The following is a 25,700-nucleotide window of genomic DNA, read 5'->3' on the forward strand; positions in this document are numbered from 1 at the left end:
CAGGTACATGGTTGTCTCTTTGGAGGGGGAAGTGGCTATGCATTGCTGCTTGAGACACATAAGGCCCCGGTTATACCGGCAAAATAATATAAGTGCTCAAAACCCCATTGTTCAGGTCATTTTAATTTACCCTGCTTCAAACTTACATAAATGGCTCAGAGGTTAAGAGTACTTGCGGCTCTTGCAGAGAGTTCCAGTCTCAGCCCCCATAGGGTGGCTCAGAACTGTCTATAACTCCAGCTCTCCTGGGGGAGATCTGATGCCCTCTTCTGACCTCCACAGGCACCAGGCACACACACACAGTGTATGTACATGTGTACAGGCAGAGCACTCATCCATATAAAGTAAATAAATATTTTATATATAACGACAGACATACTCATGGCTCCCTAAATGGTAGTGGCCATGCCCCGACGCCCTGGCTCCCCATCTCAATGGTGGGCACCTGGACACTTACTTCACAGGAGTCATTACACTGTGAGTTTATGCTTTGCACACTCCTCCATGTGCATTCTATTTCACAGTAATATGGGCTTTTGCCAAAAGCTAAGAAAAGCCCCTTAAAATTCAAAGGAAAACTTTAATTTCATTATCAAAGAATTCCTTCCAGCTAAGTTCAGGTTTCCTAAGAGACAGACCAATGCTGTCCTTGGCTTCCAAAGTCAGGCATCAGAGGGCCCCAGGCTGGCTTCCTTGCCCTTTCAAGGGAACCCCTTCCCTGGGTTGCCAAGCAGGTAACACTTCCTTCCTTAGTAGATAGAGAAAAGATGCTTTGGCTTAATTTCTTATCAAGGTTGAAAAGATAAACACCTGGCTCATTGTATAACTTTGTAGCTTCCCATGACTATAACAAATACCAGAGATAATCAATTCATAAAGAGAAAAGATGGATTGATTTTTTTTTCTTGCAGTATTAGAGGTTTTGGTGTATGATCAGCTGGGTCTGCTGGTTTGGGATGGGGGAACAAATCATGGCAGCTATACCTGGTGGAACAAAACTGACTTTGTTGTGAGAGAGAGAGAAAAGGTCAAGTTCCCGTCAACCCTTTAGGGACACCCCTGTAGGGATCAGAAGGCCTCTCACTAGTCCTGCCTTTTAGAGGCTGCATCACCTGCCGATAGTTCCCAAGACTGGAGACCATGCTTAGCACATGCACCTTGGGGAGACATTCCACATCCAAGCTTCCACAGTAAACACGGGTGAAATCCGAGAGAGCAACCACGTAGCATTTTCCCACTGCCTACTTCAACTTTCCTGTTCACATAGACTACTAAAGAGATGACTGAACATGCAGAGTGAAATTGTGAGGCCTGGGGTGGCCAGGAGACAGGGTCACTTCTGTGTTCCCAGCATCAGCCTCATCTGGTGGGAAGGATGCCAATGCTGAAGGATGCTCTCATCCCAAGGTTCGCAGTCAGCATTGGGTAAACAGAGGCCGTCGTAGTCAGCATGGATTCTCTCCCTTTCAGCGTGCTGACATGACCACGCTTTGGTCTGCAGATGGGCCATTTCAGACACGGTATTGTCTCCTCCATAACACCTTCCTATTGATGAAGTTCTGAGGTGATTTGATGGCTAAAAGTCTGATATGGCAGCAGAAAGGCATTCCCACCTTCTCAAGCTGAGTGATCCAGATAGAGGACCATTAAAAGGAAAGATATTCAAACACAGTATCCAAGCATGCTTTCCTGTTTGGAAAACGTCCTTTTGTCTGTTAGTAAAAGGCTTGGGGGAGGGAGCAGAAGAGGTTTAAAAAGAACTTGAAAGACTTATCTCTACATTTGAATCATAAACTCTGACTTCTGATAGTAGTTTGGAAGGAGTTTTAAAGGAGTTAAGAACTTGGGAGAAACTGGAAGGGAAAAAAAAAAGTTAAATGAGAGGGAACATTCTCTAACTTCAAAGACTGGGCTAGCTTCAACGCCCAGAACTGAGTCCTGCCTCCATCACCTGCTGCCTGAGGTCACACACATCTCTCCTTGGAACTGGAGTTGTAGTAAAAACCAACATTCTCAGTCTCTTGGTTGCCCTTTGTATTTGGGGGTGGTGGTGATGATCAGTGGCTCCCTATCTTACACATCTTTAAGCAGGTTCATACCTTCACTGCTCAGTTCTTCAAGTCAGAGGATTCCTGCTTCTGTAACTCCTCAGTTCGCGGCCTGAGGCCCTGAAGAGGGCACCAGTGGGTCACCCTCTCTCACGGTTCCCCGTCTGCTCTGACAGTTCAGCAGACAGGTCTAGAAGAGGACCTGAAGGAACTGACGGAGTCTCGGGGTTACACACGGCACAGTGCTTGGTTCTTCCTGAAGGGAGGCCCAGATGGCTTGTCCCCTGATGAGGAGGGGCTGCAGAGTGAGCTCCTTTGCACACAGAGGAGACACTCTTCTTCCCGGGTAAGAGTGAAGTGTGCCTCAAGTCAACATATGATCATGAAATCAGCAAAAATGTAAAGGTCTGGTTCTACACACGAGTGCTTTCTAGAAGGAATAGAAGAAAGCTCCAGCCAGAGTAGTCAAAGACAAGTAGTATTGTAGTACTAAATTTTAAAATAATGTGTAAAGCATAACAAAAATTCTGAACAATTCTGACCAGGTGTGTAGGTCAGAAGTGGGACAACATAAGCTATTATTAATCTATTAATTAATCTATCCAAGTGAAAATAGAGAGGAATGGTGTGGGCCACATAGGGAGGAGAAGGTTGTGGGTTAAGAGGAAATGATGTCTTTGACTAAAGGAAGGCTTCTTGGAAGAGGTCTTTGTTGTTGTTGTTTTGTTTTGTTTTCCAATAGGAAAATAGAGAAAACTGGGCAGTCTGAGAACGACGAAGCATCCTTCCTTAAGCCAGAGACTGTAGACCTCAAGAGAGAGGGGGGTGAAGAGGATGACTGAGTAAACAAGACACCGAGTATAGGATTTCCAAAGAGAGGGATGGTTGAGGAGGAAGCAAGATGGGAAAAGGGATTGCAGACCGTTCAGCAAGGCTCAGCAATGCTAGTCTGAACCTGCTGGAGGCAGTCACCGTGGTCCCCGGGCAGAACGGCTTCATGATGAGAGGGGGTGGGGAAGGAAAGCTGGTGGGAGGCATCGTGTCATTCATATTGTCTCACACAGGCTCTGTCAGCACAACCCACGGCAGCATCCCACTAACTAAGAGGCAGGGCTAGCTAGCTGACCGGCCTCACATTCTCCTGGGACGTCTGGCTAGGACGCCTTAGGGATGGTTCATATAAGAGGTGGGTGATCACAGACAGACATGGGTCTTCTCATAGGTGGGGACTTGTGGCCAAATGACATAAATCTGAGCTGTCTTTGTCACTGATGAGTCTGTGCATGTTCCTGACACTATACTGTGGAGAAGCTGGAGGGGGCACCTGCCCCAAAGCTATCTGTCTAATGATCAGACTCACCAGAATGAGGTCCTTGTGGAAGACAGGGATCAAGTAAGGCAGAGGCCGCTAGTCCTACAACTATCAGGAGATCCTTCCAGGACCAGCCTGGGGTAGGTGACATCCTCCTCAGGACAAGGGGACTGACAGAGTCAGTCACTTTGGAATAACAGAAATAGTACATGTTGTCGCAGGGGCCCCATCAGATCCCAACGGACAATCGGAGTTATGTGGTTAAGCGCTTTGGTCCTACCTAGCCTTGCTGATCTGCCTTGTGTGCGCATGGGGTGTGCCTCCCCGCGAAGACTGGGCTGCGAGAGACTTGAGACGGCGCTTTCTGTCCCATGTATATGCAGTACTCCTGTGTTACTTGTTCGATCCCCCTCTCTAGACTGACTTCTGCTCCCCACCCCCACCCTGCCCGCCACAGCCACACCTTCCTGCCTCTCCTGCCTCCCGGGGTTTATTCTTTAAAACTCAGTCACAGCCCTTCCTGGGGGACTTCCGGGTTGGGTGCCGCGTTGGACTCCTCTGGAAATGTGAGTTGCTGGAGACAAGAGAAGGATGGCGCCTCCTCCCAGCTGCTGGAGAGGAGTCACGGAGCCATTTGTGGACCGCATTTCCTGGTCGTCCCAACAGTGCTTGAAGCACATCAGAAATGAGAACGGTCTGTGATTTACCGTGCTGGCTGCCAGCATGCCAGAGCCTGCGATTTCTTTTAATAAGCTGTGAACTGCAGAAGGAACTCCGCACAGAACTCTATATCCCCAGTCTAGAGACGAGTGTGAGGCCCTCTAGCACTCACAGGGAGGGCAGATGTGACTACAGTCACTGGCATCTGAAAGTGATTTTTGGAGCCTCCTAGGGAGGAGAACAGCATGGGGATCTTCCACGGAGGTCCCCCGGAAGCACAGAGCAATAGCGCAGAGTGTCCCAGACCCACCACCTAGGGCTCCTTGTGGCGGGATGGACATGAGCTCACACCCCAGATCACTGCTCGGGTCTGGGGCTTCAGAGGCCTGTGAGTTCCCTAGGGGCTCCAGCCTCCATGTGCTGGAAAAGGAAGCAGAGTCCACAGCAGCAGGAGAAACCCCATACTCTCCTGGCCCTTTCTCCACTAGTTAATGGCTTTCAATCCTTGTCCCTCGGGATCTGGTCTTCATTAGACTCCACAAAGCCAAGTGTGTGGTGTGGTAGGGTGAGGAAAGTCACCCTTGACGTTCTCCGCGCTCCCCCACCTCCGTGCCTCTCCGCCTTGGTTTCTCTTCTCCAAGTTAAATACAGCAGTTTCAATGTTTCTTTCTTCTTTACGTTCTCTGTGCGGTTTCTCCCACCCTATCAGCTAGGTTTGGAAGGCAGCAACCTAGCTGGGGACCCCCGGAGTCAGTATCCACGTGTCTGAGGGGGCTTTGCCCCAAGAAAGGCTTCCAGATAGAAGGGACTCCCACCAATTTCTAGCCCAAGTGCCAACTTGAGTCCCAGTGGTTTTGAAATGTCTGTTGGCTTTCCCTAGAGCAGAGTGAGATATGTTAAAAAATAAATAAAAAGAAAAAGAAATAGGTAAAATTAATTTCAATAGTGTATCTAAGTCATAGGTCAAAAATATTATTTAACACATAATCAGCATAAATTGAGATCTTTTGCCTGTGGTACTGTCTTCAAACTCTCGTGCGTGCTGACACTTAGGGTATATCTCAGTTCGGACCAGCCACGTTTTACATGCCCAGTGGCTGCTGTGTGACTGGTATGGCTGTGGGGAATCATTGTCCTGTGGCAGAAGCACCTCATACTTGCTCTCAGAGAGAAATGCAGACACATCATGATCACAGTGGTTCTCCAAAAGAAAACGCCAGGTGATGGGATGGAACGATGCTGTTGATTCTTTTTTTTTACATTTATTTATTATTTTTTTTATTGTGCATGTGTGTATGTCAGAGTACACCATGCGTGTTCAGGTGCCTCTGGAGGCCAGAAAGAAGCCAGCAAGGAGCTGCCCATTGTGGGCGCTGGGAACTAAGCTCTAAAAGACCAGCAAGTGCTGTAAGCCACTGACTCACCATTTCAGACCCTGTTTCATTTGTTTATAATATATGTATGTTTAAACATACAAACTTCCAACCACTCCCCAATGTGAGAGAGAAATTACCGTTCAGGTTTTAGAGTTCAAAGTCTTAACAGTTCTGTGGCTCTTGTCATACAGAGACATGTCTAATCTGACAGTCCTGTGGCTCTTGTCATACAGACATGTCTAATATTTTCAGTATGAAACAGTGCTTTTCAAAGCATCATGAAATGAAGGAATGACGAGATGGGAAGGAATTTGAGATGAATAGAAGGGTGTGTGTGTGCATTTATGTCCTGTGTGTGTACTGGTATGGATGCATGAGTGTCCATGCCAGAGGTCAACATTGAGTATTTTTCACAATGTCAATCTCCTTTCCTCATTATTTGCTTGTTTGTTTTCAAGACACAGTTTCTCTGTGTAGCCCTGACTGTCCTGGAACTCCCTCTGTAGACCAGGTTGGCCTCAAACTCATAGAACTCACTCTGCTCCTGAGTGCTGGGATTAAAGGTGTGCACTATCACACCTGGCTTCCACCTTATTTTTTGAGACAGTGCATCTCACTGAATCTGAGGCTTGCTACCAATCCATCTAGAGTGGCTATTTAGGGAACTGGAAAGATCCTTCTGTCTCACCAGCTCTCCAGGGTTGGAAAAACAGGCGCAGGCTGGCTCACTGGCTTTTTATGTGGGTGCCCTTTAGTGACTGATCCGTCTCCCCAGCTCCAAGGGAGAGATTTTCATGATCAAAAAATGAGGAGAATATTGAGTATGAAAGTCCAAAAGCCTCTTCACTGCAGAAACATCTCGATGAATCTTCTGTAGATCCACAGCCCTGGCAGCTGTAAGATATCTTGGTGTGAAAAGGGTAGAAACTTCATCATACCCCCACCCCCGGGGCACTGCAGACCCCAAGCCTGTCTGCTCTTGTCTTCCTCATCCAAGACTCTCTTCCTTCTGGGAGTAGAAATCCATCTTCCAAAGTTCCTCTGGCACTCCAAGTTCTCGAGGGCTCCCTGATGCTGCTCCGTTCTCGGAGAGAAGAATAAAACCAAAAGTAAACATCAATAAGGACTGTGATGCTGGACGGTGGTGTCTGTTGTGAGTCAGCTTCGACACCATCCCGCTTCCATGTGATTATTTCCTGCATCACTCTGAACTCTGGGAGGAAAGCACCTTTCATGTTTAAGTGACAGTTCAATTTAGGGCCATTTTGTCTTATTTCCTTAATGGTTCTGGCAAGTATAGCAGCTTTGATTTCTTTGTTGTTTGTTTTTATTTGTTGTTGTTGGGTTTTTTGTTTGTTTGTTTTGTTTTGTTTTTTTGAGACAAGGTTTCTCTGTGTAGCCTTGGCTGTCCTGGAACTCATTTTGTAGACCAGGCTGGCCTGGAACTCACAGAGATGCACCTGGCTCTGCTTTCCCGAGCGCTAGGATTAAAGGCGTGCGCCACCACCACCCCGCTGCAGCTTTGATTTTCTAAATGGTCAGAAATATAAGAAAAAATTCTGTCTTTCTCTGCCAGTATTCTCATTCATAGAAAAAGAAAAGTGTTCTTGTTTAAGCCCTGTCTCAAAAAACAAAAACAAAACAAAACAGAAAATGAAAGAATCTTCTCTTAAAAAAAAAAGAATCTTCTATTTTATTTTGCTATTTATTTCATATTTCAATAGCTCACATCAGAAAAAAGGTCAGCCCTTACAGTTTATTCATTTATTCTACTATAAAATCTGTTTATAGTATGGCATTCAGGTCACTCTCCCCCCACCTTTATAAAAGCTAACCTTGGGCTCCTTAAAGAAAGTAAACTAGAGGGCCAGGCGGTAGTGGTGCACACCTTTAATCCCAGCACTCAGCAGGCAGAGCCAGGCAGATCTCTGTGAGTTCAAGGCCAGCCTGGTCTACAGAGCAAGACCCAGGACAGGCACCAAAACTACACAGAGAAACTCTGTCTCGAACCCCGCCCCCATAAACTAGAAACCAAGTCACTATAATTTGAATCTCTCTACTTAGATAGGGATCAAAACTTCACACTTCACCCCACCCCTCAGGAATTCAGGTCAAGTTAATAGAAACTATTCTTTCTCTTCAGAACCCAAGACCGTCTTCTAACAGTCTGGCCCATATGCTGGATACGTATAAAGTTAATCAGTTTGCTTTGGTGCCAGTGTGTGCAGAGTGAAGCTGTAAACTCCAGCTGTTCCAAGTAACAATTACGAACTTTACTGGCTTGCACATGTGAGGCGTCAGTAAATGAAATTCAATGTTGCCTAACTGAACTTGAGGGTAGGACGTGCTGAAGGAGGGGCCGCTGAGATTTTATTAAGCTCCAATATTAGGAGAGTGGGTTCCATTCCTTGCACTCCACAGGGGTAGGTTCAAAAGACAAAGAAACCAGATGAACTGTCTTCCGGTTGATGAGGTTTGGCCCAACTATCACAACTGGTTTCTGGGTAATCATTGGGATATATTTGGCTGATGTGATTTAGTCTGTAAGCACCCCTACCTGCAATTCAGATCCTCTAGGGCAGGGCTTTCTAATGCTGCGACTCTTTACTACAGTTCCTCATGTTATGGTGACCCCCTCCAACCATAGAATTATTTCATTACTACTTCATAACTGTAACTTTGCTACTGTTATGAATCATAATGTAAATACCTGATATGCAGGATGTCTTAGGGTTTCTATTGCTGTGAAGAGACACCATGACCACAGCAACTCTTATAAAGGAAAACATTTAGTTGGGGTGGCTCGCTTAGAGTTTCAGAGGTTCAGTCCATTATCGTCATGGTGGGACATGGAGGCATGCAGGCAGACATGGTGCTGGAGTCGTAGCTGAGAGTCCTACATCTTGCAAGCAACAGGAAGTGGTCTGTCTCACTGGGTGTAGCTTGAATATATATATATATAAAGTGCCACTCATTTGGGGGCCGTTTTCTTTCAAACCACCACACAGGGTATCTATATGGGACCTCTGTGGGGGTTGTGACCCACAAATTGAGAACCACTGATCTAGAAGGAATGGGGTACAATCAGTTCCATCAGCCATCCAGTGGTTTGCCTATAATATCAAAATGCCTTAAGCAACCACAGTTGAATTCAGACAGGTGAGGAGCTACCTGGTAGTTGCTGCTCAGAGCTCTGACCTTGAGCAAAAACTTCAGGCCCCTTTGCCTCAGTTTCCCTCCTTTGTGGGCTGATGAGGTCGCTTGTGGTGGTGTTGTACTAAGTAACTAAGTTTAGACACTTTGTGTAGTGTCTACCACATTGTAAATACTCAAAAAAATATTAATAGTTATGTGGGGAAAAACAATCCAGTTTCCACAGTTATTTCCTTATTCTCCAGAAATTTTAAAAAGAGCAATAGTTGATATGACACAGTACTATAAATCCTCTCTCTGTGTTGATAGTTCATGATTTCTAGCTTTTGAAAATCATGCCTTCAGAAGATAAACAGGGAAAGAATAAAGTAAGCTCTCAAACCTTACATCCTCAATTTATTTACTTCCTATTCCCTAATTAATTGTCCATCCCAACATTAATGAGGCTCTAGGCAATGGAAAAAATGGGTATTCCATAAAATTTAACTTAACTGGAATCCTTAATTGATAGCATTTCAATAAATCTCAAAATGTAGGATGGCAAGATAGTCAACGAACTGATGACTTAGCCACAAGATTTATCATCAACTAGAACTTGACCACCCAGAATCCCTGAGGTCTCAAGTGTCTTCCACCAGCCTCCCTGTGCTACCATACCTGCACCCTCCACTGCAACCTCAACTCTGTTAACTATAAACTGAACAGGCTCAAGAGACCTCAGTCCAGCTCGCTAGATGAGGAAATCCAGGTACTAAAGCATGTAAGTGACCCAAGCCTTCTTAACAAGTGGCAGGTCTCAGACACACCACAAGCAGTTAGACCCTGGTTCTCACCCCGCAGACCCCACCCGAGACAGGGGTTCTCTGTGTCACAGCCTTGGCCATCCTGGAACTGCTTTATAGACCAGGCTGGCCTTGAACTCACAGAGATCCACCTGCCTCTGGATCTCAGGTTTTAACCACTGTCCCTATGCAAAGCAAGCATCATATAGCACAAGCAAAGAATTGAAATATGAAAAGAGCATGGCAGGGCCAGAGACCAGTAAGGAGCTCAAGACACACGGAGGGAAGTGATGATCTGTGGGCTCTGAGGACTTTGAGCGCCATATCAATAAAAGTCAGTGCCGCACAATTCATTCACAGTGCATTCATACATCCTTATTGTCTGCTGCAAGACAAGCATATAGAGCTAAGTTCTCTCTGGGTGTAGAGGGAAACAGATTGAACTTTAGTGCTTGCCCCAGGAGCTTAGACGCAAAGTCAAAGGTTCCATGTTAATTAGCTGCCTGGGTAGTTTTCAGTGTGGCATCATTTGTTAAATGATTTTTTTTTTTAATTTTTAAATTGACACTTGGCCTGAATGTCTCTGTGAGGTGTCAGGACCACTGGAACTTGAATTACAGACAGTTGTGAGCTGCCGTGTAGGTGCTGGGAATTGAACCGGGGTCCTCTGGAAGAGCAGCCAGTGTTCCCAGCTGCCGAGCCACCTCTCCAGCCCTCAGTGTGACATCATTAAGGAACATCTTTTTGGCTTTGGTGGTAGGACATAAAGAAATATTTAAACTAGAAATAGTTTTCATTCATATTTATTACTATTCATAGTGTTACACTAACTGCAAAGTGGTTCGTAGTTAATTGTTTATCTTCTCCAGACAATGCGAAGCCTGCATAAAGAACCTGTGATTTGGAAGTTTGCCCAGAGTCAGGAGCAGATACACTTGGTGTCTAGGAAGTGAGGGTAAAAGCATGGGATACATTGTTCTGATGCGTCGTGATGTCTTCAGCGAACTAATTTTTCTTTAATGTCTGCCATGAGGGGGCAGTTTATAAGTCTTTTTAATTTTTAAAAAGATTTATTCATTTTTATTTTATGTCATTGGTGTTTTACCTATGTCTGTGTCTGTGTGAGTGTGCCAGATCCCCTGGAACTGAAGTTACAGGTGGATGTGAGCACCATGTGTGTGCTGGGAATTGAACCCTGGTCCTCTGGAAGAGCAGCCAGTGCTCTTACCTGCTAAGGCATCTCTCCAGCCCCAGTTTACAAGTCTTATACCAGGTAGTGAAAAAATTATTTTCAAATTAATGAAGAGGAACAGAAAGAAATACTTGGTGGTTGTTTTCAAAGCGCTCGTGATAACTAAAAGGAGTGGAGTCGTTTCTGCATTCTTAGATAGTAATATTAATATTAAAAGAAGGTAGCAATCTACCTTGAACTGAAAGGACTCAGACATGAGTGCGCTGACTCTCTTTAGCCCCTGGGGTTAGCATTAATTACAGTGCTTGTCAGGTAGGGAACCTCTGCTGGCTTTTGTTCTCTGTAGCTGCTGCTGCTGTTGCCTCCTCCTCTTCCTCCTCCTCCTTTTCTTCCTCCTCCATCTTAAGTCAGTAATTAATTGCATCCCAAGTTTATGGACTCGAGAATAACTTGAACATTATTAAATGGCAGGTCTCCTGTTTCCGTCTGGACCATCAGTGAAACTGATGATCTGGCTTTTTTCAAGCACACAGTCTAGAATTGTTAATTACGCAAACATCTCTTTAAAATAGGAGACAGTTAAAACTCAGTGCAGGGGCTGAAGAGATGGCTCAGCGGTTACGAGCCCTTGTTGAGGACCTGGGTTTGATTTCTAGCACCCAAATGACATCCATTACTCCAGTTTTAGGGGACCCAAAGTCTACTTCTGACCTCTAAGGACACCACCAGGCGTGCATATGGTGTACAAACATTCATGAAAACAAAATATTCATACATATGAAATAAAAAATAAATCTAAAGAAAGCAATTAAATTTAAAGCAGTACAGAACCAGGAAAGCTGTTTTTTTAAGGTTCTGAATCTCACATGCACCATAAAGATGAAGTTGTATAGTCAGAAAACAGCAAGCTTGTTATCTGGGTATTTCTTTTTTTCCAATTCATCCATTCATTACTGATAGTGTGTGTGTGTGGTGTGTGCCTGCCTGTGTTCACTGTGGTGTGTGTGTGTGTGTGTGTGTGTGTGTGTTTCAGCTTTTATGAACCAGTACTCTCCTTCTGCCTTGGTGAGTCAGGCTCCCTTGTTTTTCTGTCATGCTACAAACTGCAAGCGATCTAGGAGACTTCCATTAACTCGCCTGTCTCTAGCTCCCGTCCTGCCTCAGGATACTGTTCTCTACATTTCTTTCAGTTGGACAGGTGTGGGGCAGGCTCATTTCTTATTTCTTCCTGATTCCTTTACTCCACCAAATGATGAGCCCTTCTCTCTAAATAAATCATCGGTTCTCCTTTCACAAGAAATTTAGCAACGTCTAAATGGGCAGGGAACTTGTCCACCCATTCTGCCGGTTTATTAATATCAACATCTAAAGTCATAGATGAACACCAGGGGAGAAAGAAAAACTAAAAAACAACCAGGAACGAAATCTAATACCACACATTCTGCTCTCCTTGGGCTCCTGCTGTCCAAATTTTGTGGCAACTTTAAATTCCCTCAACATATCAAACCTACAACTAATCCTTGCTGCAGACTTAGCCGGTTATAGAAAGATAACGATAAGTACTTTTTAACATATAAACTACTGCAGTATGTTTTTCCACAACCAACCTTGTGTTTAACTAGCCACCGTGTTAGAAACTTCAGGGAATGGATTTGAGTCCCTGCAACCATCAAAGCAGCACAGGTCCGCCCCGAGCCAGCTTCCCCACACCTTGTCAGCACAACCCATGGATCTAGCCAGTAAGGAAGACTAGAGCTTTGGAGGAAGGAAGCCAGAGACAGAATTAGTTGAGAAATCAAGTTTGAATCTGGTAGGTCTTTCCAAGTGAGGCCCTCCATTGGGATTGGGTAAGAATCAGCCAACAGCAGCCATGTGGGCGGAACCAGCAAGGGGAGGGCTTGAAGCGGGGGTTTATATAACTCTCTCTCATCAACATTGCTGATACTTCCAGCGAAAGAACTGATAGAGCCCTCAAGAAGTCTGCCCCTACAGTGAGCATCCACCATTCACTCAGGCAGGAGGCTCCCTCAGATGAAGCTGGCACCAGAGTCAGGACCAGTGCAGCTTTTGAATGGTAGACCAGAAGGTGTGCTTTTCACAGTCAGTATGAGCCGGCTGTGGGCTGCCAGTGAGGTGCAATAAGCCCAGACTGCCCAGAGGGGCAGCAGAGGGCACTCCAATCTGTGGAATTACTGAAAACGACCACCCTGCATTGCAGGGGTGAGGGTGGGGTGGGGAGGGGTGTGTGTGCAGGGAGGGGCAATTATTAAGAGGTAACTAAAGGTGAAAATGACCACCCTTTGAAATGCCACCTCTGTTTTCAGGCCACCGTCTCTTTCCCTTTAAGCTGGAAGCAAGAAAATGAGGTAGGGGCCCTTGAGACCAGTTGTAGGTTCCTGCATAGGATTTCAATTCCATTACTGCCTCTACTCAAGGCTCTCTCCCCACCCAGGACACACATTGGTAATCACAGTTTCCCAAAAGCACAGGAAGAGACTGTGGGCCAGGAAGGATGCTCGGCCATGAAGAAACTGTCCTGGGTGAAATATCATGAATGCTTAACATCTGAAAGGCGTGTGAACACTGTATTTACATATAAATGGAGATGGAAGGTTCTTATAGGTTATGTTCCTTGAAGGTGTGTGTGGCAGTGCACATGGCTGGGATCTATTGTTTATTTGCACTGTAAATCCTTTGAAACGTGTTAAAATGCTTCCCACTCATTATAAAGCTCCTGCCACCCCCTGGATTACGACTTTGATGTCACCAATCCCGCTTCAAAGGGTTCTTTGCAGGCTATTAATCACAGTTTAGCCTCTGAAGATATCAGCAGAGAAAACATTTTGACATCTCTGTGCTAGACTTGCTAAAACTTTGAAATCTTGAGCGTCTTGCATATGCACACATGGCAGCCTTTCCTTTCATTGACAAGTTTTCATTCTGTTCCACAATCAAATGACTCTGTAAGTAAAAATGCAGACAAATGTTTTCACACTGGGGGTGGTGGAGGGCGGAGGGTAAATAGGGGAGGGAGGAGAGAGCCTGAGAGATTCCTCAGCCCTCAAAGGTAAGTCACAGGAATGAGCGTGGGCAGAGGCTAGCTGGCCCATGTCTGTTGGATGAGCATGGGCAGGGGCTAGCTGGCCCATGTCTGTTGGATGAGCGTGGGCAGGGGCTAGCTGGCCCATATCTGTTGGATGAGCGTGGGCAGGGGCTAGCTGGCCCATGTCTGTTGGCACTTGCTTTTCACTGACTGATGCTTACAGAGGGCAATGGAAAGATCTCTTACCTTCCACACTTTGCTTTAAGACCTACAGGAATTGTTCATAGTGAACCATAGTGAGCCCAATGGTCACTTGTCCAAGTGCTTGGGAGCAGAAGCCTGTCAAGGTGTTGGATTTTCAAATTTGCAGATTTGCATTTGAGAGTGTTCACATCTGCATAATGGGCTGCCTCGGGGATGGGAACCTAGTCTAAACACAGGATTTAGGTTCCACATATATGCATATATGTACCTGAAGGCAATTTATACCATATGCGTATGTGTGTATATTATTAGTGTATAGACACATATAAATAAGCAATACAGGTTGTATGTATGCATACATTGTACACCTTGGAGCTGTACTATCAGTCCCTATTTTATACAATATACACAATAATTTAGTTTTCTTATTTTTTTTGTTTTTTTTTTGTTTGTTTGTTTGTTTTGTTTTTTGAGACAAGGTTTCTCTGCATAGCCCTGGCTGCCGTGGAACTTGCTCTGTAGACCAGGCTAAACTTGAACTCACAGAGATCCTCCTGTCTCTGCCTCATGAATGCTGGGATTAAAGGTACACACTACTACACCTGACCATAATTTTTTATGTATGTGGTTGATGTAGTTCAGCACCAGGGCCTGAAGAGCCAACACTTAGCATGTACAAGACCCTGGACTCAATCTCTAATGGTCAACACAATAATAATAGTCTAGTTCTATGCATGGAACAAAATTCAAGGTGGAGTGGGTAGTTCCACTCAGGGCATCCTGTCAGTGCTCAAAAGTGTTGCTCTTGGAGCATCTGGAGATTGGGTTTTCATATTTAGGGATGCTCAGCTTGTGCCATTAGATCACATTCATTGTCAAGACCAAAAGCGGTGAAACTTTCCTGTGGACATTTTATAGTCTTTAATCTTATATTTAAGCCCTCAATATTCAAGTACTCATTTTTTTTGTTTTATGGTGCACGCACGTGTGTGTGTGTGTGTGTGTGTGTGTGTGTGTGATGTATGTATGTATGTATGTATGTATGTGAGTGAAGGCACAGGAATGCCATGGCACACTTTCAGAGGTCAGAGAACAACTTGTAGGAGTCAGTTCTCTCCTTCCACCAATGTGGGACCCAGAGACCACACTCAGGTTGTCTCTGGGTAAACACCTTTACCCACTGAACTATCTTGCCAGCTCAAAAGTTTTCAATTTTTTTTTTAATTCTTAAGATACCAATCAGAAAACTCAGAAAAATACAAGGATACAAAAGGAGAAATTATTCATAACTCAATTCCTTAACTTTTCCTTCATTTTAAGTGTTTTGTTTTGTTTTGTCTTTTTTGCTCAGGTAATTTGGCCCAGACAAGAGCTAGGATCACAGCGTCTTCACGGTCTTTGCCTCCACATTTCAGTGCTGGGAGAGCCAAGGTGAGCGGCAGATTTGTACCACTGAGGGGGTTAAGTGGATGTTGTCTTGGAGCTAATGTGGAGTGAGCAATATCGCTTCTCTCCATCTGCCGCTGACCACACAGTCTAGAAAAGAGACTGGCAGTATTTAGGAGCCACGTGGATTTTTGAAAATTTAGAAAATTTGAATTGTGAGACCATTACAATCCTGAGAGTCAGAAAAAAAAATACCTAACATGGAGAAAAATGACATATAAATGAAACCTTCCTAGGAAGAGATAAACCATCGCCACCCTGCAGAAGGTAAGTGAGACCAGATAGAATCAGAGAGGAGAAAAAGAACCCAACCCACTCCTCCCCTCTAAAAGTGAGTTCTATTTATGATCCCATGTTAGGAGGGCTCATAAATATCCAACCATAAAATGGTATCTAGCTCTTCTGCCCTTCCAGCTGATGTTTAGACAGGACCTCAATGTCTATTGTGTGTGTAGACAGTTCTCCCACTCGTCTGTGGATTGGCTATCTGTGGCGTTAGCCACCAGTGGTCAATCATGATTCAAAAATACGAAGTGGAAAATTCTCCCTTGGGAGAGAAGTAAGAGTTTAAGTACTCCTAAGAACTTCCTGATCTGACAAGATAACATTGTTTGTATTAAATGTAGTTGATTCTTGTTATTTGTAAAATTTATGATCGGTAAATTCTCTGCAATCAGCAGCGCTGAACCATTGCCCCTAGAGGGTAATACAAGGTTAGGTTCCAGCAAGACTCTGGTCAGAGCCAACCAATAAATACCTAACCCTCAATTTCTGTGTTTTTGTTTGAAGACACCTAGTTATACATACATGCACACACATACCTTCCTTATAGCTAATTCTGCTCAGTGTTCTTTATAAAAACCATATTTCACTTGCAGCCCCTGTGGTATTAAACTCACAGACAGTGTCACAGTAATTCTTGCCCGAGGGAAGCTCGCTAGTATTCATCTTCTGCATGAGGCTCATCACTCTCTATGTACTTAGAAATGCAATACAGTACTTCAGCATCACAGGTGGGGCCCCCAAACTGAAAATTCACCGACAAAGCACATAGAAATGCAAAACCAGAGTCATATAAACAGACCCATATAAATAGAGCAGACTCTTGTCTGTGGTAGGAAAGCTGAACTGGAAGGACTGGCTGGGACCCTTTGATTCTAACTTTCCATTGCTGTCATTCTGTGAATGATCAGGAAGGCATTGGTGACGGACATTGGGGCTACACATACATTTTTGCAGGTAGGCAAATCAAAAGATATAGAATCTATACATTATGATGGTGGTCTCTAGTGTGGGCTTTTTTTTTTTTTTGTAATTATTGGCTTCCACAAAATTCTAAATGAGATCATAACACAAAAAAGATTCCCTTTTGTGCCAAGTTCCTTTCTTTTTTACACCTGATTTCTGAATTTGGAACCCTGCTAGGACCTATGCCCCTGCCCTCCACACCTGGAACCAGCATGGTGCAGTCTCCCTCCCTGTTCCATGTAGTACTGTCCAGGCCTGCCCACCTGAGAAGTGTGCGGTGTACATTTAAAACATACACGTGATGAGAACACAGGACTAGAGGTTTACTTTCTTCTTTGGATGAGCTGAAAGTTCTGATTAAAGCATTCAAAAATATGAAGACAACAGTGATACACACACACACACACACACACACACACACACACACACACACACACGGGCAAGCATGGGGGTATACATCTATAATCCCAGTGCTGGAGCCACAGATTCAGGGCCAGGCTGCATTCAAGACCATGCTATGTTAGTGAGACAACCTCAAAAAGCAAAGCAAAACAAAGCAGCTAACATTTGGGTACTGCCTTATCTAAGAGAACATGATGGAAGTAGCTTTCCATGAAGCTGGACTTTGTAGGGGAAAAAGATTACTATCTGTTCATCACCCATCGCAAAGTTCCTGGTTTAGAGCCTCATTTTAAAAGACACACTTGGGTGACGAGCAAGGAAGACTCGAAGGCACAAGGAAACTGTCCGATCAGCCAGGCAGAGATACTCAGAGGACAAAACTTAGCAAGACTTGTCAGTTCCGATCCTTCCTTCCCATCTAAGGTAAGACACCTGCAGGCCTTGAGGGGAGTAGGGAGGTGAGAGAGGGAGCTGCCGAGGCTTTATGGACTGCTTCAGAGCAGAGGCCTTTCTGCTTCTGCTGTTTACACAGACTCGGGGTGGGGGTGGGGGTGGGGGTGGGGGGTTCATCTTGTACCTGGGCTGCACCAGCCCTCGTGGGGCTGCTGGCAGGGGCGGCCACAGAGCCTTCTGAGAGGGGCGGTGCTGTGGGGCTCTTCCTAAGAGCTGGGCATATCTGTCGCTTGGTAGCAGTAAAAATTCTTGACAAAGGGCCTTTTCAAGAGGATGAGTAGAGGCACTTCTGAAGTTTTAGGATGCAGAGGGTGGGCACTTACCCAGACCAGGAGAAAATTTATCAGCTTTTCCTTGGGTTTATGGGATTGTTTAGAGTCCATATGTTTATGGTAGAGTAAATTCAGTTGACTGGTGAGGCAGATCTGTGTGATTATGCCATACTTTCAGACTTCTGTTTTGTAGATTATATCAAAGCACATAGATGGCAGTGTATAGTAAGGCTTAGAAACCAGAACAGGTTTCAGACCTAGACATTGTATACACTGGCTGCAAGACTGTGGGACACTTACCTAAAAATCGATGGGTCTTAACTTTTCATATGCAGACTGGCATAATAACTGTTCTTGCATCTGAGTATCATTTGGAGAATTCCGTGACAGTGTGGGCAGAGGGATTCCATGGACAATACACTCAGTCAGTATTTGCTTTGAGTTTTGACAGCCTTCTAAGATTCTCTTATGGAATGAGTCTGTATATGAAAGCCTGTGGCGGACTGGAGTCTGAGACCCAAGGTGTTAAGTTATTCATGAGAACCCAGAAGGTTAATTAGCGCCGTGTTCAAGGAACCAGGCAGGACAGTCACACCAGCAGAAAGTGAGCTTGCTCAGCTCCTGCTGACTTAGATTGCTGAAGTTCTTGGAATGGAAATGACCCCAACAGTGAGCTGTTTCCTCTGTGAAATACAGCACTGAGCATGCCGGTGATGAATTGCAGACCGGTGCTAGCATTCCCAGGATGTGGGTACGAAGAACAGGCTCCCACTCTGCAGTTATGCGGAAATACAGATGCTAAGTGGTCACACAGGGGTTCTACTCACTTGGGAGCCCCCTCTGCCCACAGCAGCCTTAAAGCTTCTGAGTATGAACTGGTGCTTTATTCTGTATTTTTCCATTTTATTGTAGTTGACTGATTTTAGTGAGCTTCAAAACAGTAAGTATTATTCCTTTGAAACAGTGTCACACTAGCTGGTAGGTAGACAGACTCCACTAGTGAGGTGGGAAGATGGGATTGCTTATGCCCATGAGTTCAAGCTGTTACCAGAATGCCTAGGCATGAAGCTTAGTGCTAGGTCCAAAAAAGTCACTCATGCTAAGAGAAAAGACATTTTAATTAGGTAGATAGATAAATATCTAGATAGATTATAGAGTCACAGATGATAGGTAGGTAGATAGGTGGTAGATAGATATATGATAGATAATAAGTAAATGATGATAGGTAGGTAGATAGCCAAATAAATAATAAATAGGTAGATGACAGATTAATAGTAAATGATGATAGGTAGATAGATGATCAATAGATAATAGGTAGACAGATGATAGATAATAGGTAGGTAGATAGATAAACTGTGCCTTTCCTATAGTAGTAGAAAAGATATATTTTATAGAAAAGATAAAAGTCAGGAAACACACATATGCAGATGAAGCTGTGTGTCCCAGTTACTTGAACTGGGAGATGAGTCTCTCTTCTGGTAACTCTGTGGGCTCTTGAGATAGGTCATTTTCAGTCCTAGCCCAGTACTTTCTGCAGGGATCCTAATTCCTAGGCGTGGTTACAGGAACAGTCTGGACAACACAGTGATAACTCCATCTCAAACGAATTGATAGAAATTGTGTCTCAGTTATCGGTCAATTCCCCAAATGCCGAGGGATCGCTAGTGTTCTGGGGCAGAGGGACCAGCCAATCTATCAGCACCTGCTAATAGAGAAACAGAGGAACTGCCGGGCTGCCCTGAGCATTGGGGGGCAGCTCAGTAGCTAAGCTGAATAAAAGCGTGTGTGAGAGGGGGGTATTGGAGGAAAAGTGAGAAGAAAGCAAGAGGTGTTTCTTTAATGAGAATTTTTAAGTCAACGGAAATGGTGGCAAAATTCCCGGAAGTTGTGTAGATGAGGTGAGGTGAGAGGGAAGATAAAAAGAAAAGGTTGAAGAAAATTCCCAAAATTTACTATCAAGCTGAAGGCTGACCCTAGCTAGGGTCCTCTCTTCGGACCTGATTAGAGTTCCCCAGCTCTTACCAGGCCTGAGAATGAGAATGATGGGAAATCTGCAATGGACACCCTTCAGGTCTCTTTCTTTCTGCAGGTGGGGTGGGGGTAGTGGAGTTCTTTTCCCTTACTTCTCACCTGTATGAGAGCAGCCTTCCTTCAAAACACACTTTTCCTTTCCTCTTTTCTTCCTGAAAAAAAAAAAAAATTCCCCTGGGCAGGCAGGAAGGTCACCGAGCAGCCTGTGTGTGAACCGCTAACACCAAGTGCAGCCCAGGAGAGGGAGAGCTGGAAAGCCTGATGCTTCCACACTCAGCTCACATCCTGCCGGCTGCACAGGAGGTTCCTTCAGACCTTTCACTGTCTTAAGACTATGTCTCCCCAGGTAGCACAGGCTAGCCTCAAACTCTCCATCCTCCTGCATCAGGATCCCGAGTGTTCTGTTTATGAATGCATCCCTATGCCCAGCTACTTCAAGTTTTTGATGTCTTAGAGCCACACTTTCTCCCCTTCTTAAATAAACCTGCATTCTTTAATTCAGCTGATGTGTTTCCTCCCGCTCCTTTAGGATATATCCCTCCAGTTGGGCACCATTATCCCCTTGCCCCCTGTGAATTTTTCAATTCCTGTGAATAAGACTACAGATGTCCTCACCCCATGGGGAGGATGGGCCTGGACAGCAGTCCACTGTGCAGAAACCACATACTGATAACAGTGCCCTCCTGTTTCAAAGTCCTCGCTTCACACCCTTGTCGCTTGTTTTGATCAGATGGGAAGCTCCATCAGACTGAAACGCCAGCCAGGGTCCTCCCCAGCCAAAGCAGGTTTTGTTCTTGGCCTATGATGAGGAAACACGGGCTGCTTGCAATCTATTGCTATAATCATTTCCATCTGCTGTTCCTTCCAGTCAGCCCAGGTAGTTACAGAGATGATTGACAGCAGGTTATACCACTGGAAACTTCCTGATTGATTTGGTGCCCCACCTCCTGCTTGCAGGGAGCATGTGGGAACTGTGGTGGTTAGGAGCATGCTGAGCATCAAGATCTAACGGTTTGGATGTAACTGATGCTGGCCTAATTCTCTGTGGTACAACTGGGCCTGGGGTCTGCTAGGGGTTGAACATGGAATGTCTTTCACAGGCTCCTAAGTTTGGTCCCCAGCTGTGGGCATTTTGGGAGGTGATGGAACCTTCAGGAAGGGATTCTAGCAGAAGGAATGGGTTGCTAGGGGATAGGCCTTGAATGTGAAAGACTAGCCTGGTTGCAGCCTGCTTCCTGATCCTGGAGATGAGAGCAGGCCCCTCATACTTCCACTGTCAAGTGACTCCCTACCACCATGCCTCCCCCACTGCGAGGGACTCTGTCCCCTCAAGCCAGAAGTCAAAATAAATCTTTCCACGAAAAAGTTGCTTCTTTTGAGTATTGTATCACAGCAACCAAACATAACTATACAGGGTCCATAGCCTTACATTGCACAGCCTCACAGGCCTTGGCCCAGTTTCCTTAAATGTTACACCATCTCTCTTTCTCCCCCGCCCCCTCCTCTGTTTTTAAAAATGTCTTCCAGAGGGCTGGAGAGATGGCTCAGAGGTTAAGAGCACTGACTACTCTTCCAGAGGTCCTGAGTTCAATTCCCAGCAACCACGTGGCAGCTCACAACCATCTATAATGAGTTCTGGTGCCCTCTTCTGGCATGTAGATAGAACACTGTATACATAATAAACAAACAAACAAATAAATAAATAAATGATTTTTAAAAAATGTCTTCCAGAACTCTCCTCACAGTGTACACAGTTGTGTCCTGACTAGTTCACTCCCTGAGTTTGCTGGCTAAACAGCCCCTCAGGTTTTGGAAACTGAATGGACTGTCTGTATCTTCAAATCATTTCCCTTTTCTTCTGCCCCCAGGTAGACACCCTGGAGATGATTCGTCACCCAGAAGAAACCACCAACATGAAGAGACAAACCATGGCTTCTTATTTCCGGGTATGAAGGCTGCTTCCTCTCTGCTCTGCCTGCTTCCAGGAAGGACTAGCCCAGTCTTCCCATGTGTCTTATTCAGTGTTCTATTGCTGTGAAGAGACACTGTGACCATGACAACTCCTATAAAGGAAAACATGTAATTGGGTGGCTTACAATTTCAGAGGTTTAGTCCATTATCATCAAGGTGGGAAGCATGGTGGCATGCAGGCAGACATGGTGCTGGAGAAGTAGCTGGGAGTTCTACATCTGGATTGGCCGGCAGCAGGAAGACACTGGGCCTGGCTTGAGCATTTGAAACACAAATCCCATTCCCAGTGACGTACTTCCCCCAACAAGGCCACACCTCCTAATCCCTGTCAAGTAGTGCCACTGCCTAATGACCAAGCATCCAAATCTATGGGCCTATGGGGCCGTTCCTATTTGAACCACCATACCATGTGAGGTCCAGACACGACAGTCCATGAAACCAAAGCACAAGTGCTGGTTAAGAGAGGTGTGGGCAGTCTGGTCTATGTAAACGAGTTCCAGGCCAGCCAGACTGCCACAGTGAGACCCTCCTTCAAAAAATAGGGAGAGAAAGTTATGAGAAAGGCAGAGGCTGCAGAGAGAGAACATCGTACACACAGCCCATTTTGTTGACTGTTCTGTGAGTCCTCAGGCTGCTTCTTGGCTTTAAAGCTACAGGAAATACTTTTCCGACAAACAACAATAGTTAATAAAATTTAGAAGGTGCTTTATCAAGTTTGGACATGGAGAAAAGCATTAGCTTTGTTTTTATAAATTTGGTCTATTGCAAGATGCTTTTGCCTGAGCCCTGTTGTTCCCGTTTGTTGTTGTTGTTGTTGTTGTTTGGTTTTTTTAGACAGGGTTTCTCTGTGTAGTTTTGGTGCCTGTCCTGGATCTTGCTCTGTAGACCAGGCTGCTGTCAAACTCCCAGAGATGCTCCTGGCTCTGCCTCCCAAGTGCTGGGATTAAAGGTGTGAGCCACCACCGCCTGGCCCAGCCAATGTGTAGCCCAGGCTGGCCTCGAACTCGTGATCCTCCTGCCTCTGCCTCTTTCAGCAAATTCTGCTGGTGTGCACCACCACAACTGGCTGTTGTTTCCATTTTTGCCTCCCCAGTTTCTGACATTCAATCTAGGGAAATGGCCCCTTTGTATAAGAACAATACCTTTAGAGTATACTGTTAAGTGCCCACTTTATATTGAAGATAAGATACCTGGACCCTTCCACCACTTTATACAAACCATCATGAAACAGCCATGGAGACCCCTTAGAGATCACGTACACTGGGGGAAATGGTCCAGTAGCCTCATGGCAGAGATACTGTTGCCATGGAAAAGTAGGAACCGGTCTCGTGGACAGAGGAATGAGATGGTAAGACAGTGAGGTGTTCTATGGGATGGTTGGGATAGTGGAGCTGGGTCATGAGCAGGACAAGGCAAGCTGAAGAACAGGACTTGGGAATCCGCACTGTAGATGGAGGAAGATTCCTTGGGGAAGCTATCAGGGTTCACCAAAGCTGGTGGTGTTTCAGGGGCCGAGGAGAACTGGGCTGTGGTGTGAGCTGCGGCGGCCTCAGGCCCTGCAGACCAGGACCCCATGAATGCTGCAGCTCCTGGGACAGCACCTCCAGCAAACAGCACCTCAGCCAGCAGCTTTCAGCGTCTGCTTAACTCCTCTGCTGGGATATGTGTGATTGTCCTTTCGTCCTTTTCTTCTGCACCTGTCCTGTTTGTCGGCCATGTTCTTGTCCTCCTAGTAACCCGTGTGTGTGTGTGTGTGTGTGTGTGTGTGTGTGTGTGTGTGTGTTGTATGTGCATGTGTGTGTTGTATATGCACATGTATGTGTGTGTGTTGTATATGCATGTGTGTGTTGTATATGCACATGTATGTGTGTGTGTTGTATATGCATGTGTGTGTTGTATATGTACATGTATGTGTGTGTGTTGTATATGCATGTGTGTGTTGTATATGCACGTGTGTGTGTGTATCTATGTGTGTGTGTGTGTATCTATGTGTGTGTGTGTGTATCTATGTGTGTGTGTGTGTGTGTGTGTGTGTGTGTATCTATGTGTGTGTGTGTGTGTGTATCTATGTGTGTGTGTGTGTGTGTGTGTGTGTGTGTGTTTCCCCGTGAGATTTGGAAGCTCTTTGACTGTGATGTCATCCTCATGGTTCTCAGTGTCCCTATCAGAGGACAAGTCTCTAGCTTACGGATTTCAGAAATAGGACCACACCAAACAGTTTTGTATCTTCAAAATAGCGGTCCCCAAATGCCAAAGCAAAAAAACGACATACCTTGGTCAGCTGGGGAAGACCACTTCTGTCAGTAAATGGGATGATTTGGGGTTGTAATTCCTCTGAGAGCTCCAACAATAGACAGCCCTCAGTGACACACCCCTGTCCCACAAGCAGACGTCTGGTTGTTCATGTTCTCTCTTTTTCTCTGCAAGGTATGTAATAGTTGATCTTCATCATAATCCTTTCCTCTAATAATCTTTCCCTCCTCCTCCTCCTTCTCCTCCTCCTCTTTTTTCTTTCTCTCCCTCCCCATCCTCCTCCTCCCTCATCCTTATAACCAATGTTATCAGTAGGATTTGCAGTTGTTCTCAGGTGGGATATTTTAGAGTATTGTGTATCATTATTTTGGATAGTTGAGGGCATTCCAGGCTAACCTAGAACATGTTCTTAAAGGGGTTTCCGTCGTATAGAGATACTGCTTTGGCACCAGATGTATATGGGGCGATTTCAACCTTCAGACATCTGTAGGGAGAGTTCACGATGCAATCTCCTGTGGTTCATATCATGCTCTTTCCTAACCATCCGTGAATGCTTCACAAGTCTCCCACTGTTCTGAAGGCCACAGCAGGCCCTGGTGAGTGGAGCTTCATTTCTCATGTCCTGTTCGTTTTTTCTCCCTGCTAGTATTCTCTGATGGATCTGCTCTCCAAAATGGTGGTCGGACAGCCCCACTTCGTGCGTTGCATCAAGCCCAACGATGAGCGCAAGGCCCTGTGGTTCTCGCGAGACAGAGTTCTGGCCCAGCTTCGCTCCACAGGGATCCTGGAGACAGTCAGCATCCGCAGGCAGGGCTACTCCCACCGCATCCTCTTTGAAGACTTCGTAAAAAGGTCAGACAGTGTCGTGGGTACACATCCTGTGTCTTAGCTTCACCCTGTCTGTCTCTGTCCCCCTGGCAGACTGGTCCTTCTCCCAAAACCCTCCAGAACTTCCCTCTGAACGTGTAATTGTTATTAATACCGGCTCTCATTTTCTTGTTTAAATGTCAGGCTTTTGTTGTGCTCCAACTCTACTGCAGAAAACCCCAGAATAGTCAGGCTAACTTCTGATCACGTTTTAAAAAAATGTTCATAAATATTTTATATTAAATTCTTAGGTCTCAAATCCTCTGTAGTAACAGAAGAACCCTTCAGAGTAGGGCTGATATGCTGGAGGACTTGACTGTGCCCCAGCACCTTCTCCATTCCCAGGGTCTGGTGCATCATACTATGACAATGGTAATCAGTTCTCTGCCAGCACCTAAGATGCTGTAAGAGCATTTGAGGCACTGTCCTTAAATGTATGGTCTCGTTTATCTACAAAACAATCCAGTCAGGTAGCCTTATTCTTTTTTCTTTTCTTTTCTTTTTTTTGTTTTTGTTTTTCAAGACAGGGTTTCTCTGTGTAGTGCTAGCCTTATTCTTTTCTCTGCTTTCAGGGTGAGGAACTTAGGACACACAAATAATGTGACTTTCCCCAAATCCCATTTATTGTAAGTGGGATCCAAAGACCCCAGATTATAAACAGAAGAGCCAGGATGTGAATACCAGCAGGCAGGCTTCACCCTCCACTTCTTAATCTCCCCAATTGGATGCCTTTGGTCTGTGTTTATTATGAAACAGGATTCACAAGGTGGGGAGGTGGCTTCCAAACCCCAAAGCTGCCTTATCTAAGGAAGCGAGCTTGCTCTCCTGTCCACAGCTGGTTCAAGTGCACCTTGGGTGCCACATGGTCACAGGCAGGACTTCCCCTGGAGAAATAACAGCAACATTGCAGAAACAAAACCTGCCTTTGAGAAAGAAGCACGCCTATCGGAGGATGCCCAGAGTGTAGCAAGAAACGCTTATAAAATC

The 25,700-nt window shown here is 45.3% G+C and overlaps 1 protein-coding gene across 2 annotated transcripts in view; it reads left to right on the forward strand.

Moving 5' to 3' along the window:
* The window catches only part of Myo3b (myosin IIIB), a 394,965-nt gene that overhangs the window by 222,252 nt on the left and 147,013 nt on the right, over positions 1-25,700 (forward strand). For both annotated transcript variants that reach the window (XM_076569620.1, XM_006972402.4), the window contains 3 exons: positions 15,122-15,201; positions 21,491-21,568; positions 24,493-24,698. In XM_076569620.1, the coding sequence (XP_076425735.1) occupies positions 15,122-15,201; positions 21,491-21,568; positions 24,493-24,698 (364 nt within the window). The remainder of the gene's footprint in view (positions 1-15,121; positions 15,202-21,490; positions 21,569-24,492; positions 24,699-25,700) is intronic.

The sequence above is a fragment of the Peromyscus maniculatus genome, chromosome 4, assembly GCF_049852395.1.
Source record: "Peromyscus maniculatus bairdii isolate BWxNUB_F1_BW_parent chromosome 4, HU_Pman_BW_mat_3.1, whole genome shotgun sequence".
Lineage (NCBI taxonomy): Eukaryota > Metazoa > Chordata > Mammalia > Rodentia > Cricetidae > Peromyscus > Peromyscus maniculatus.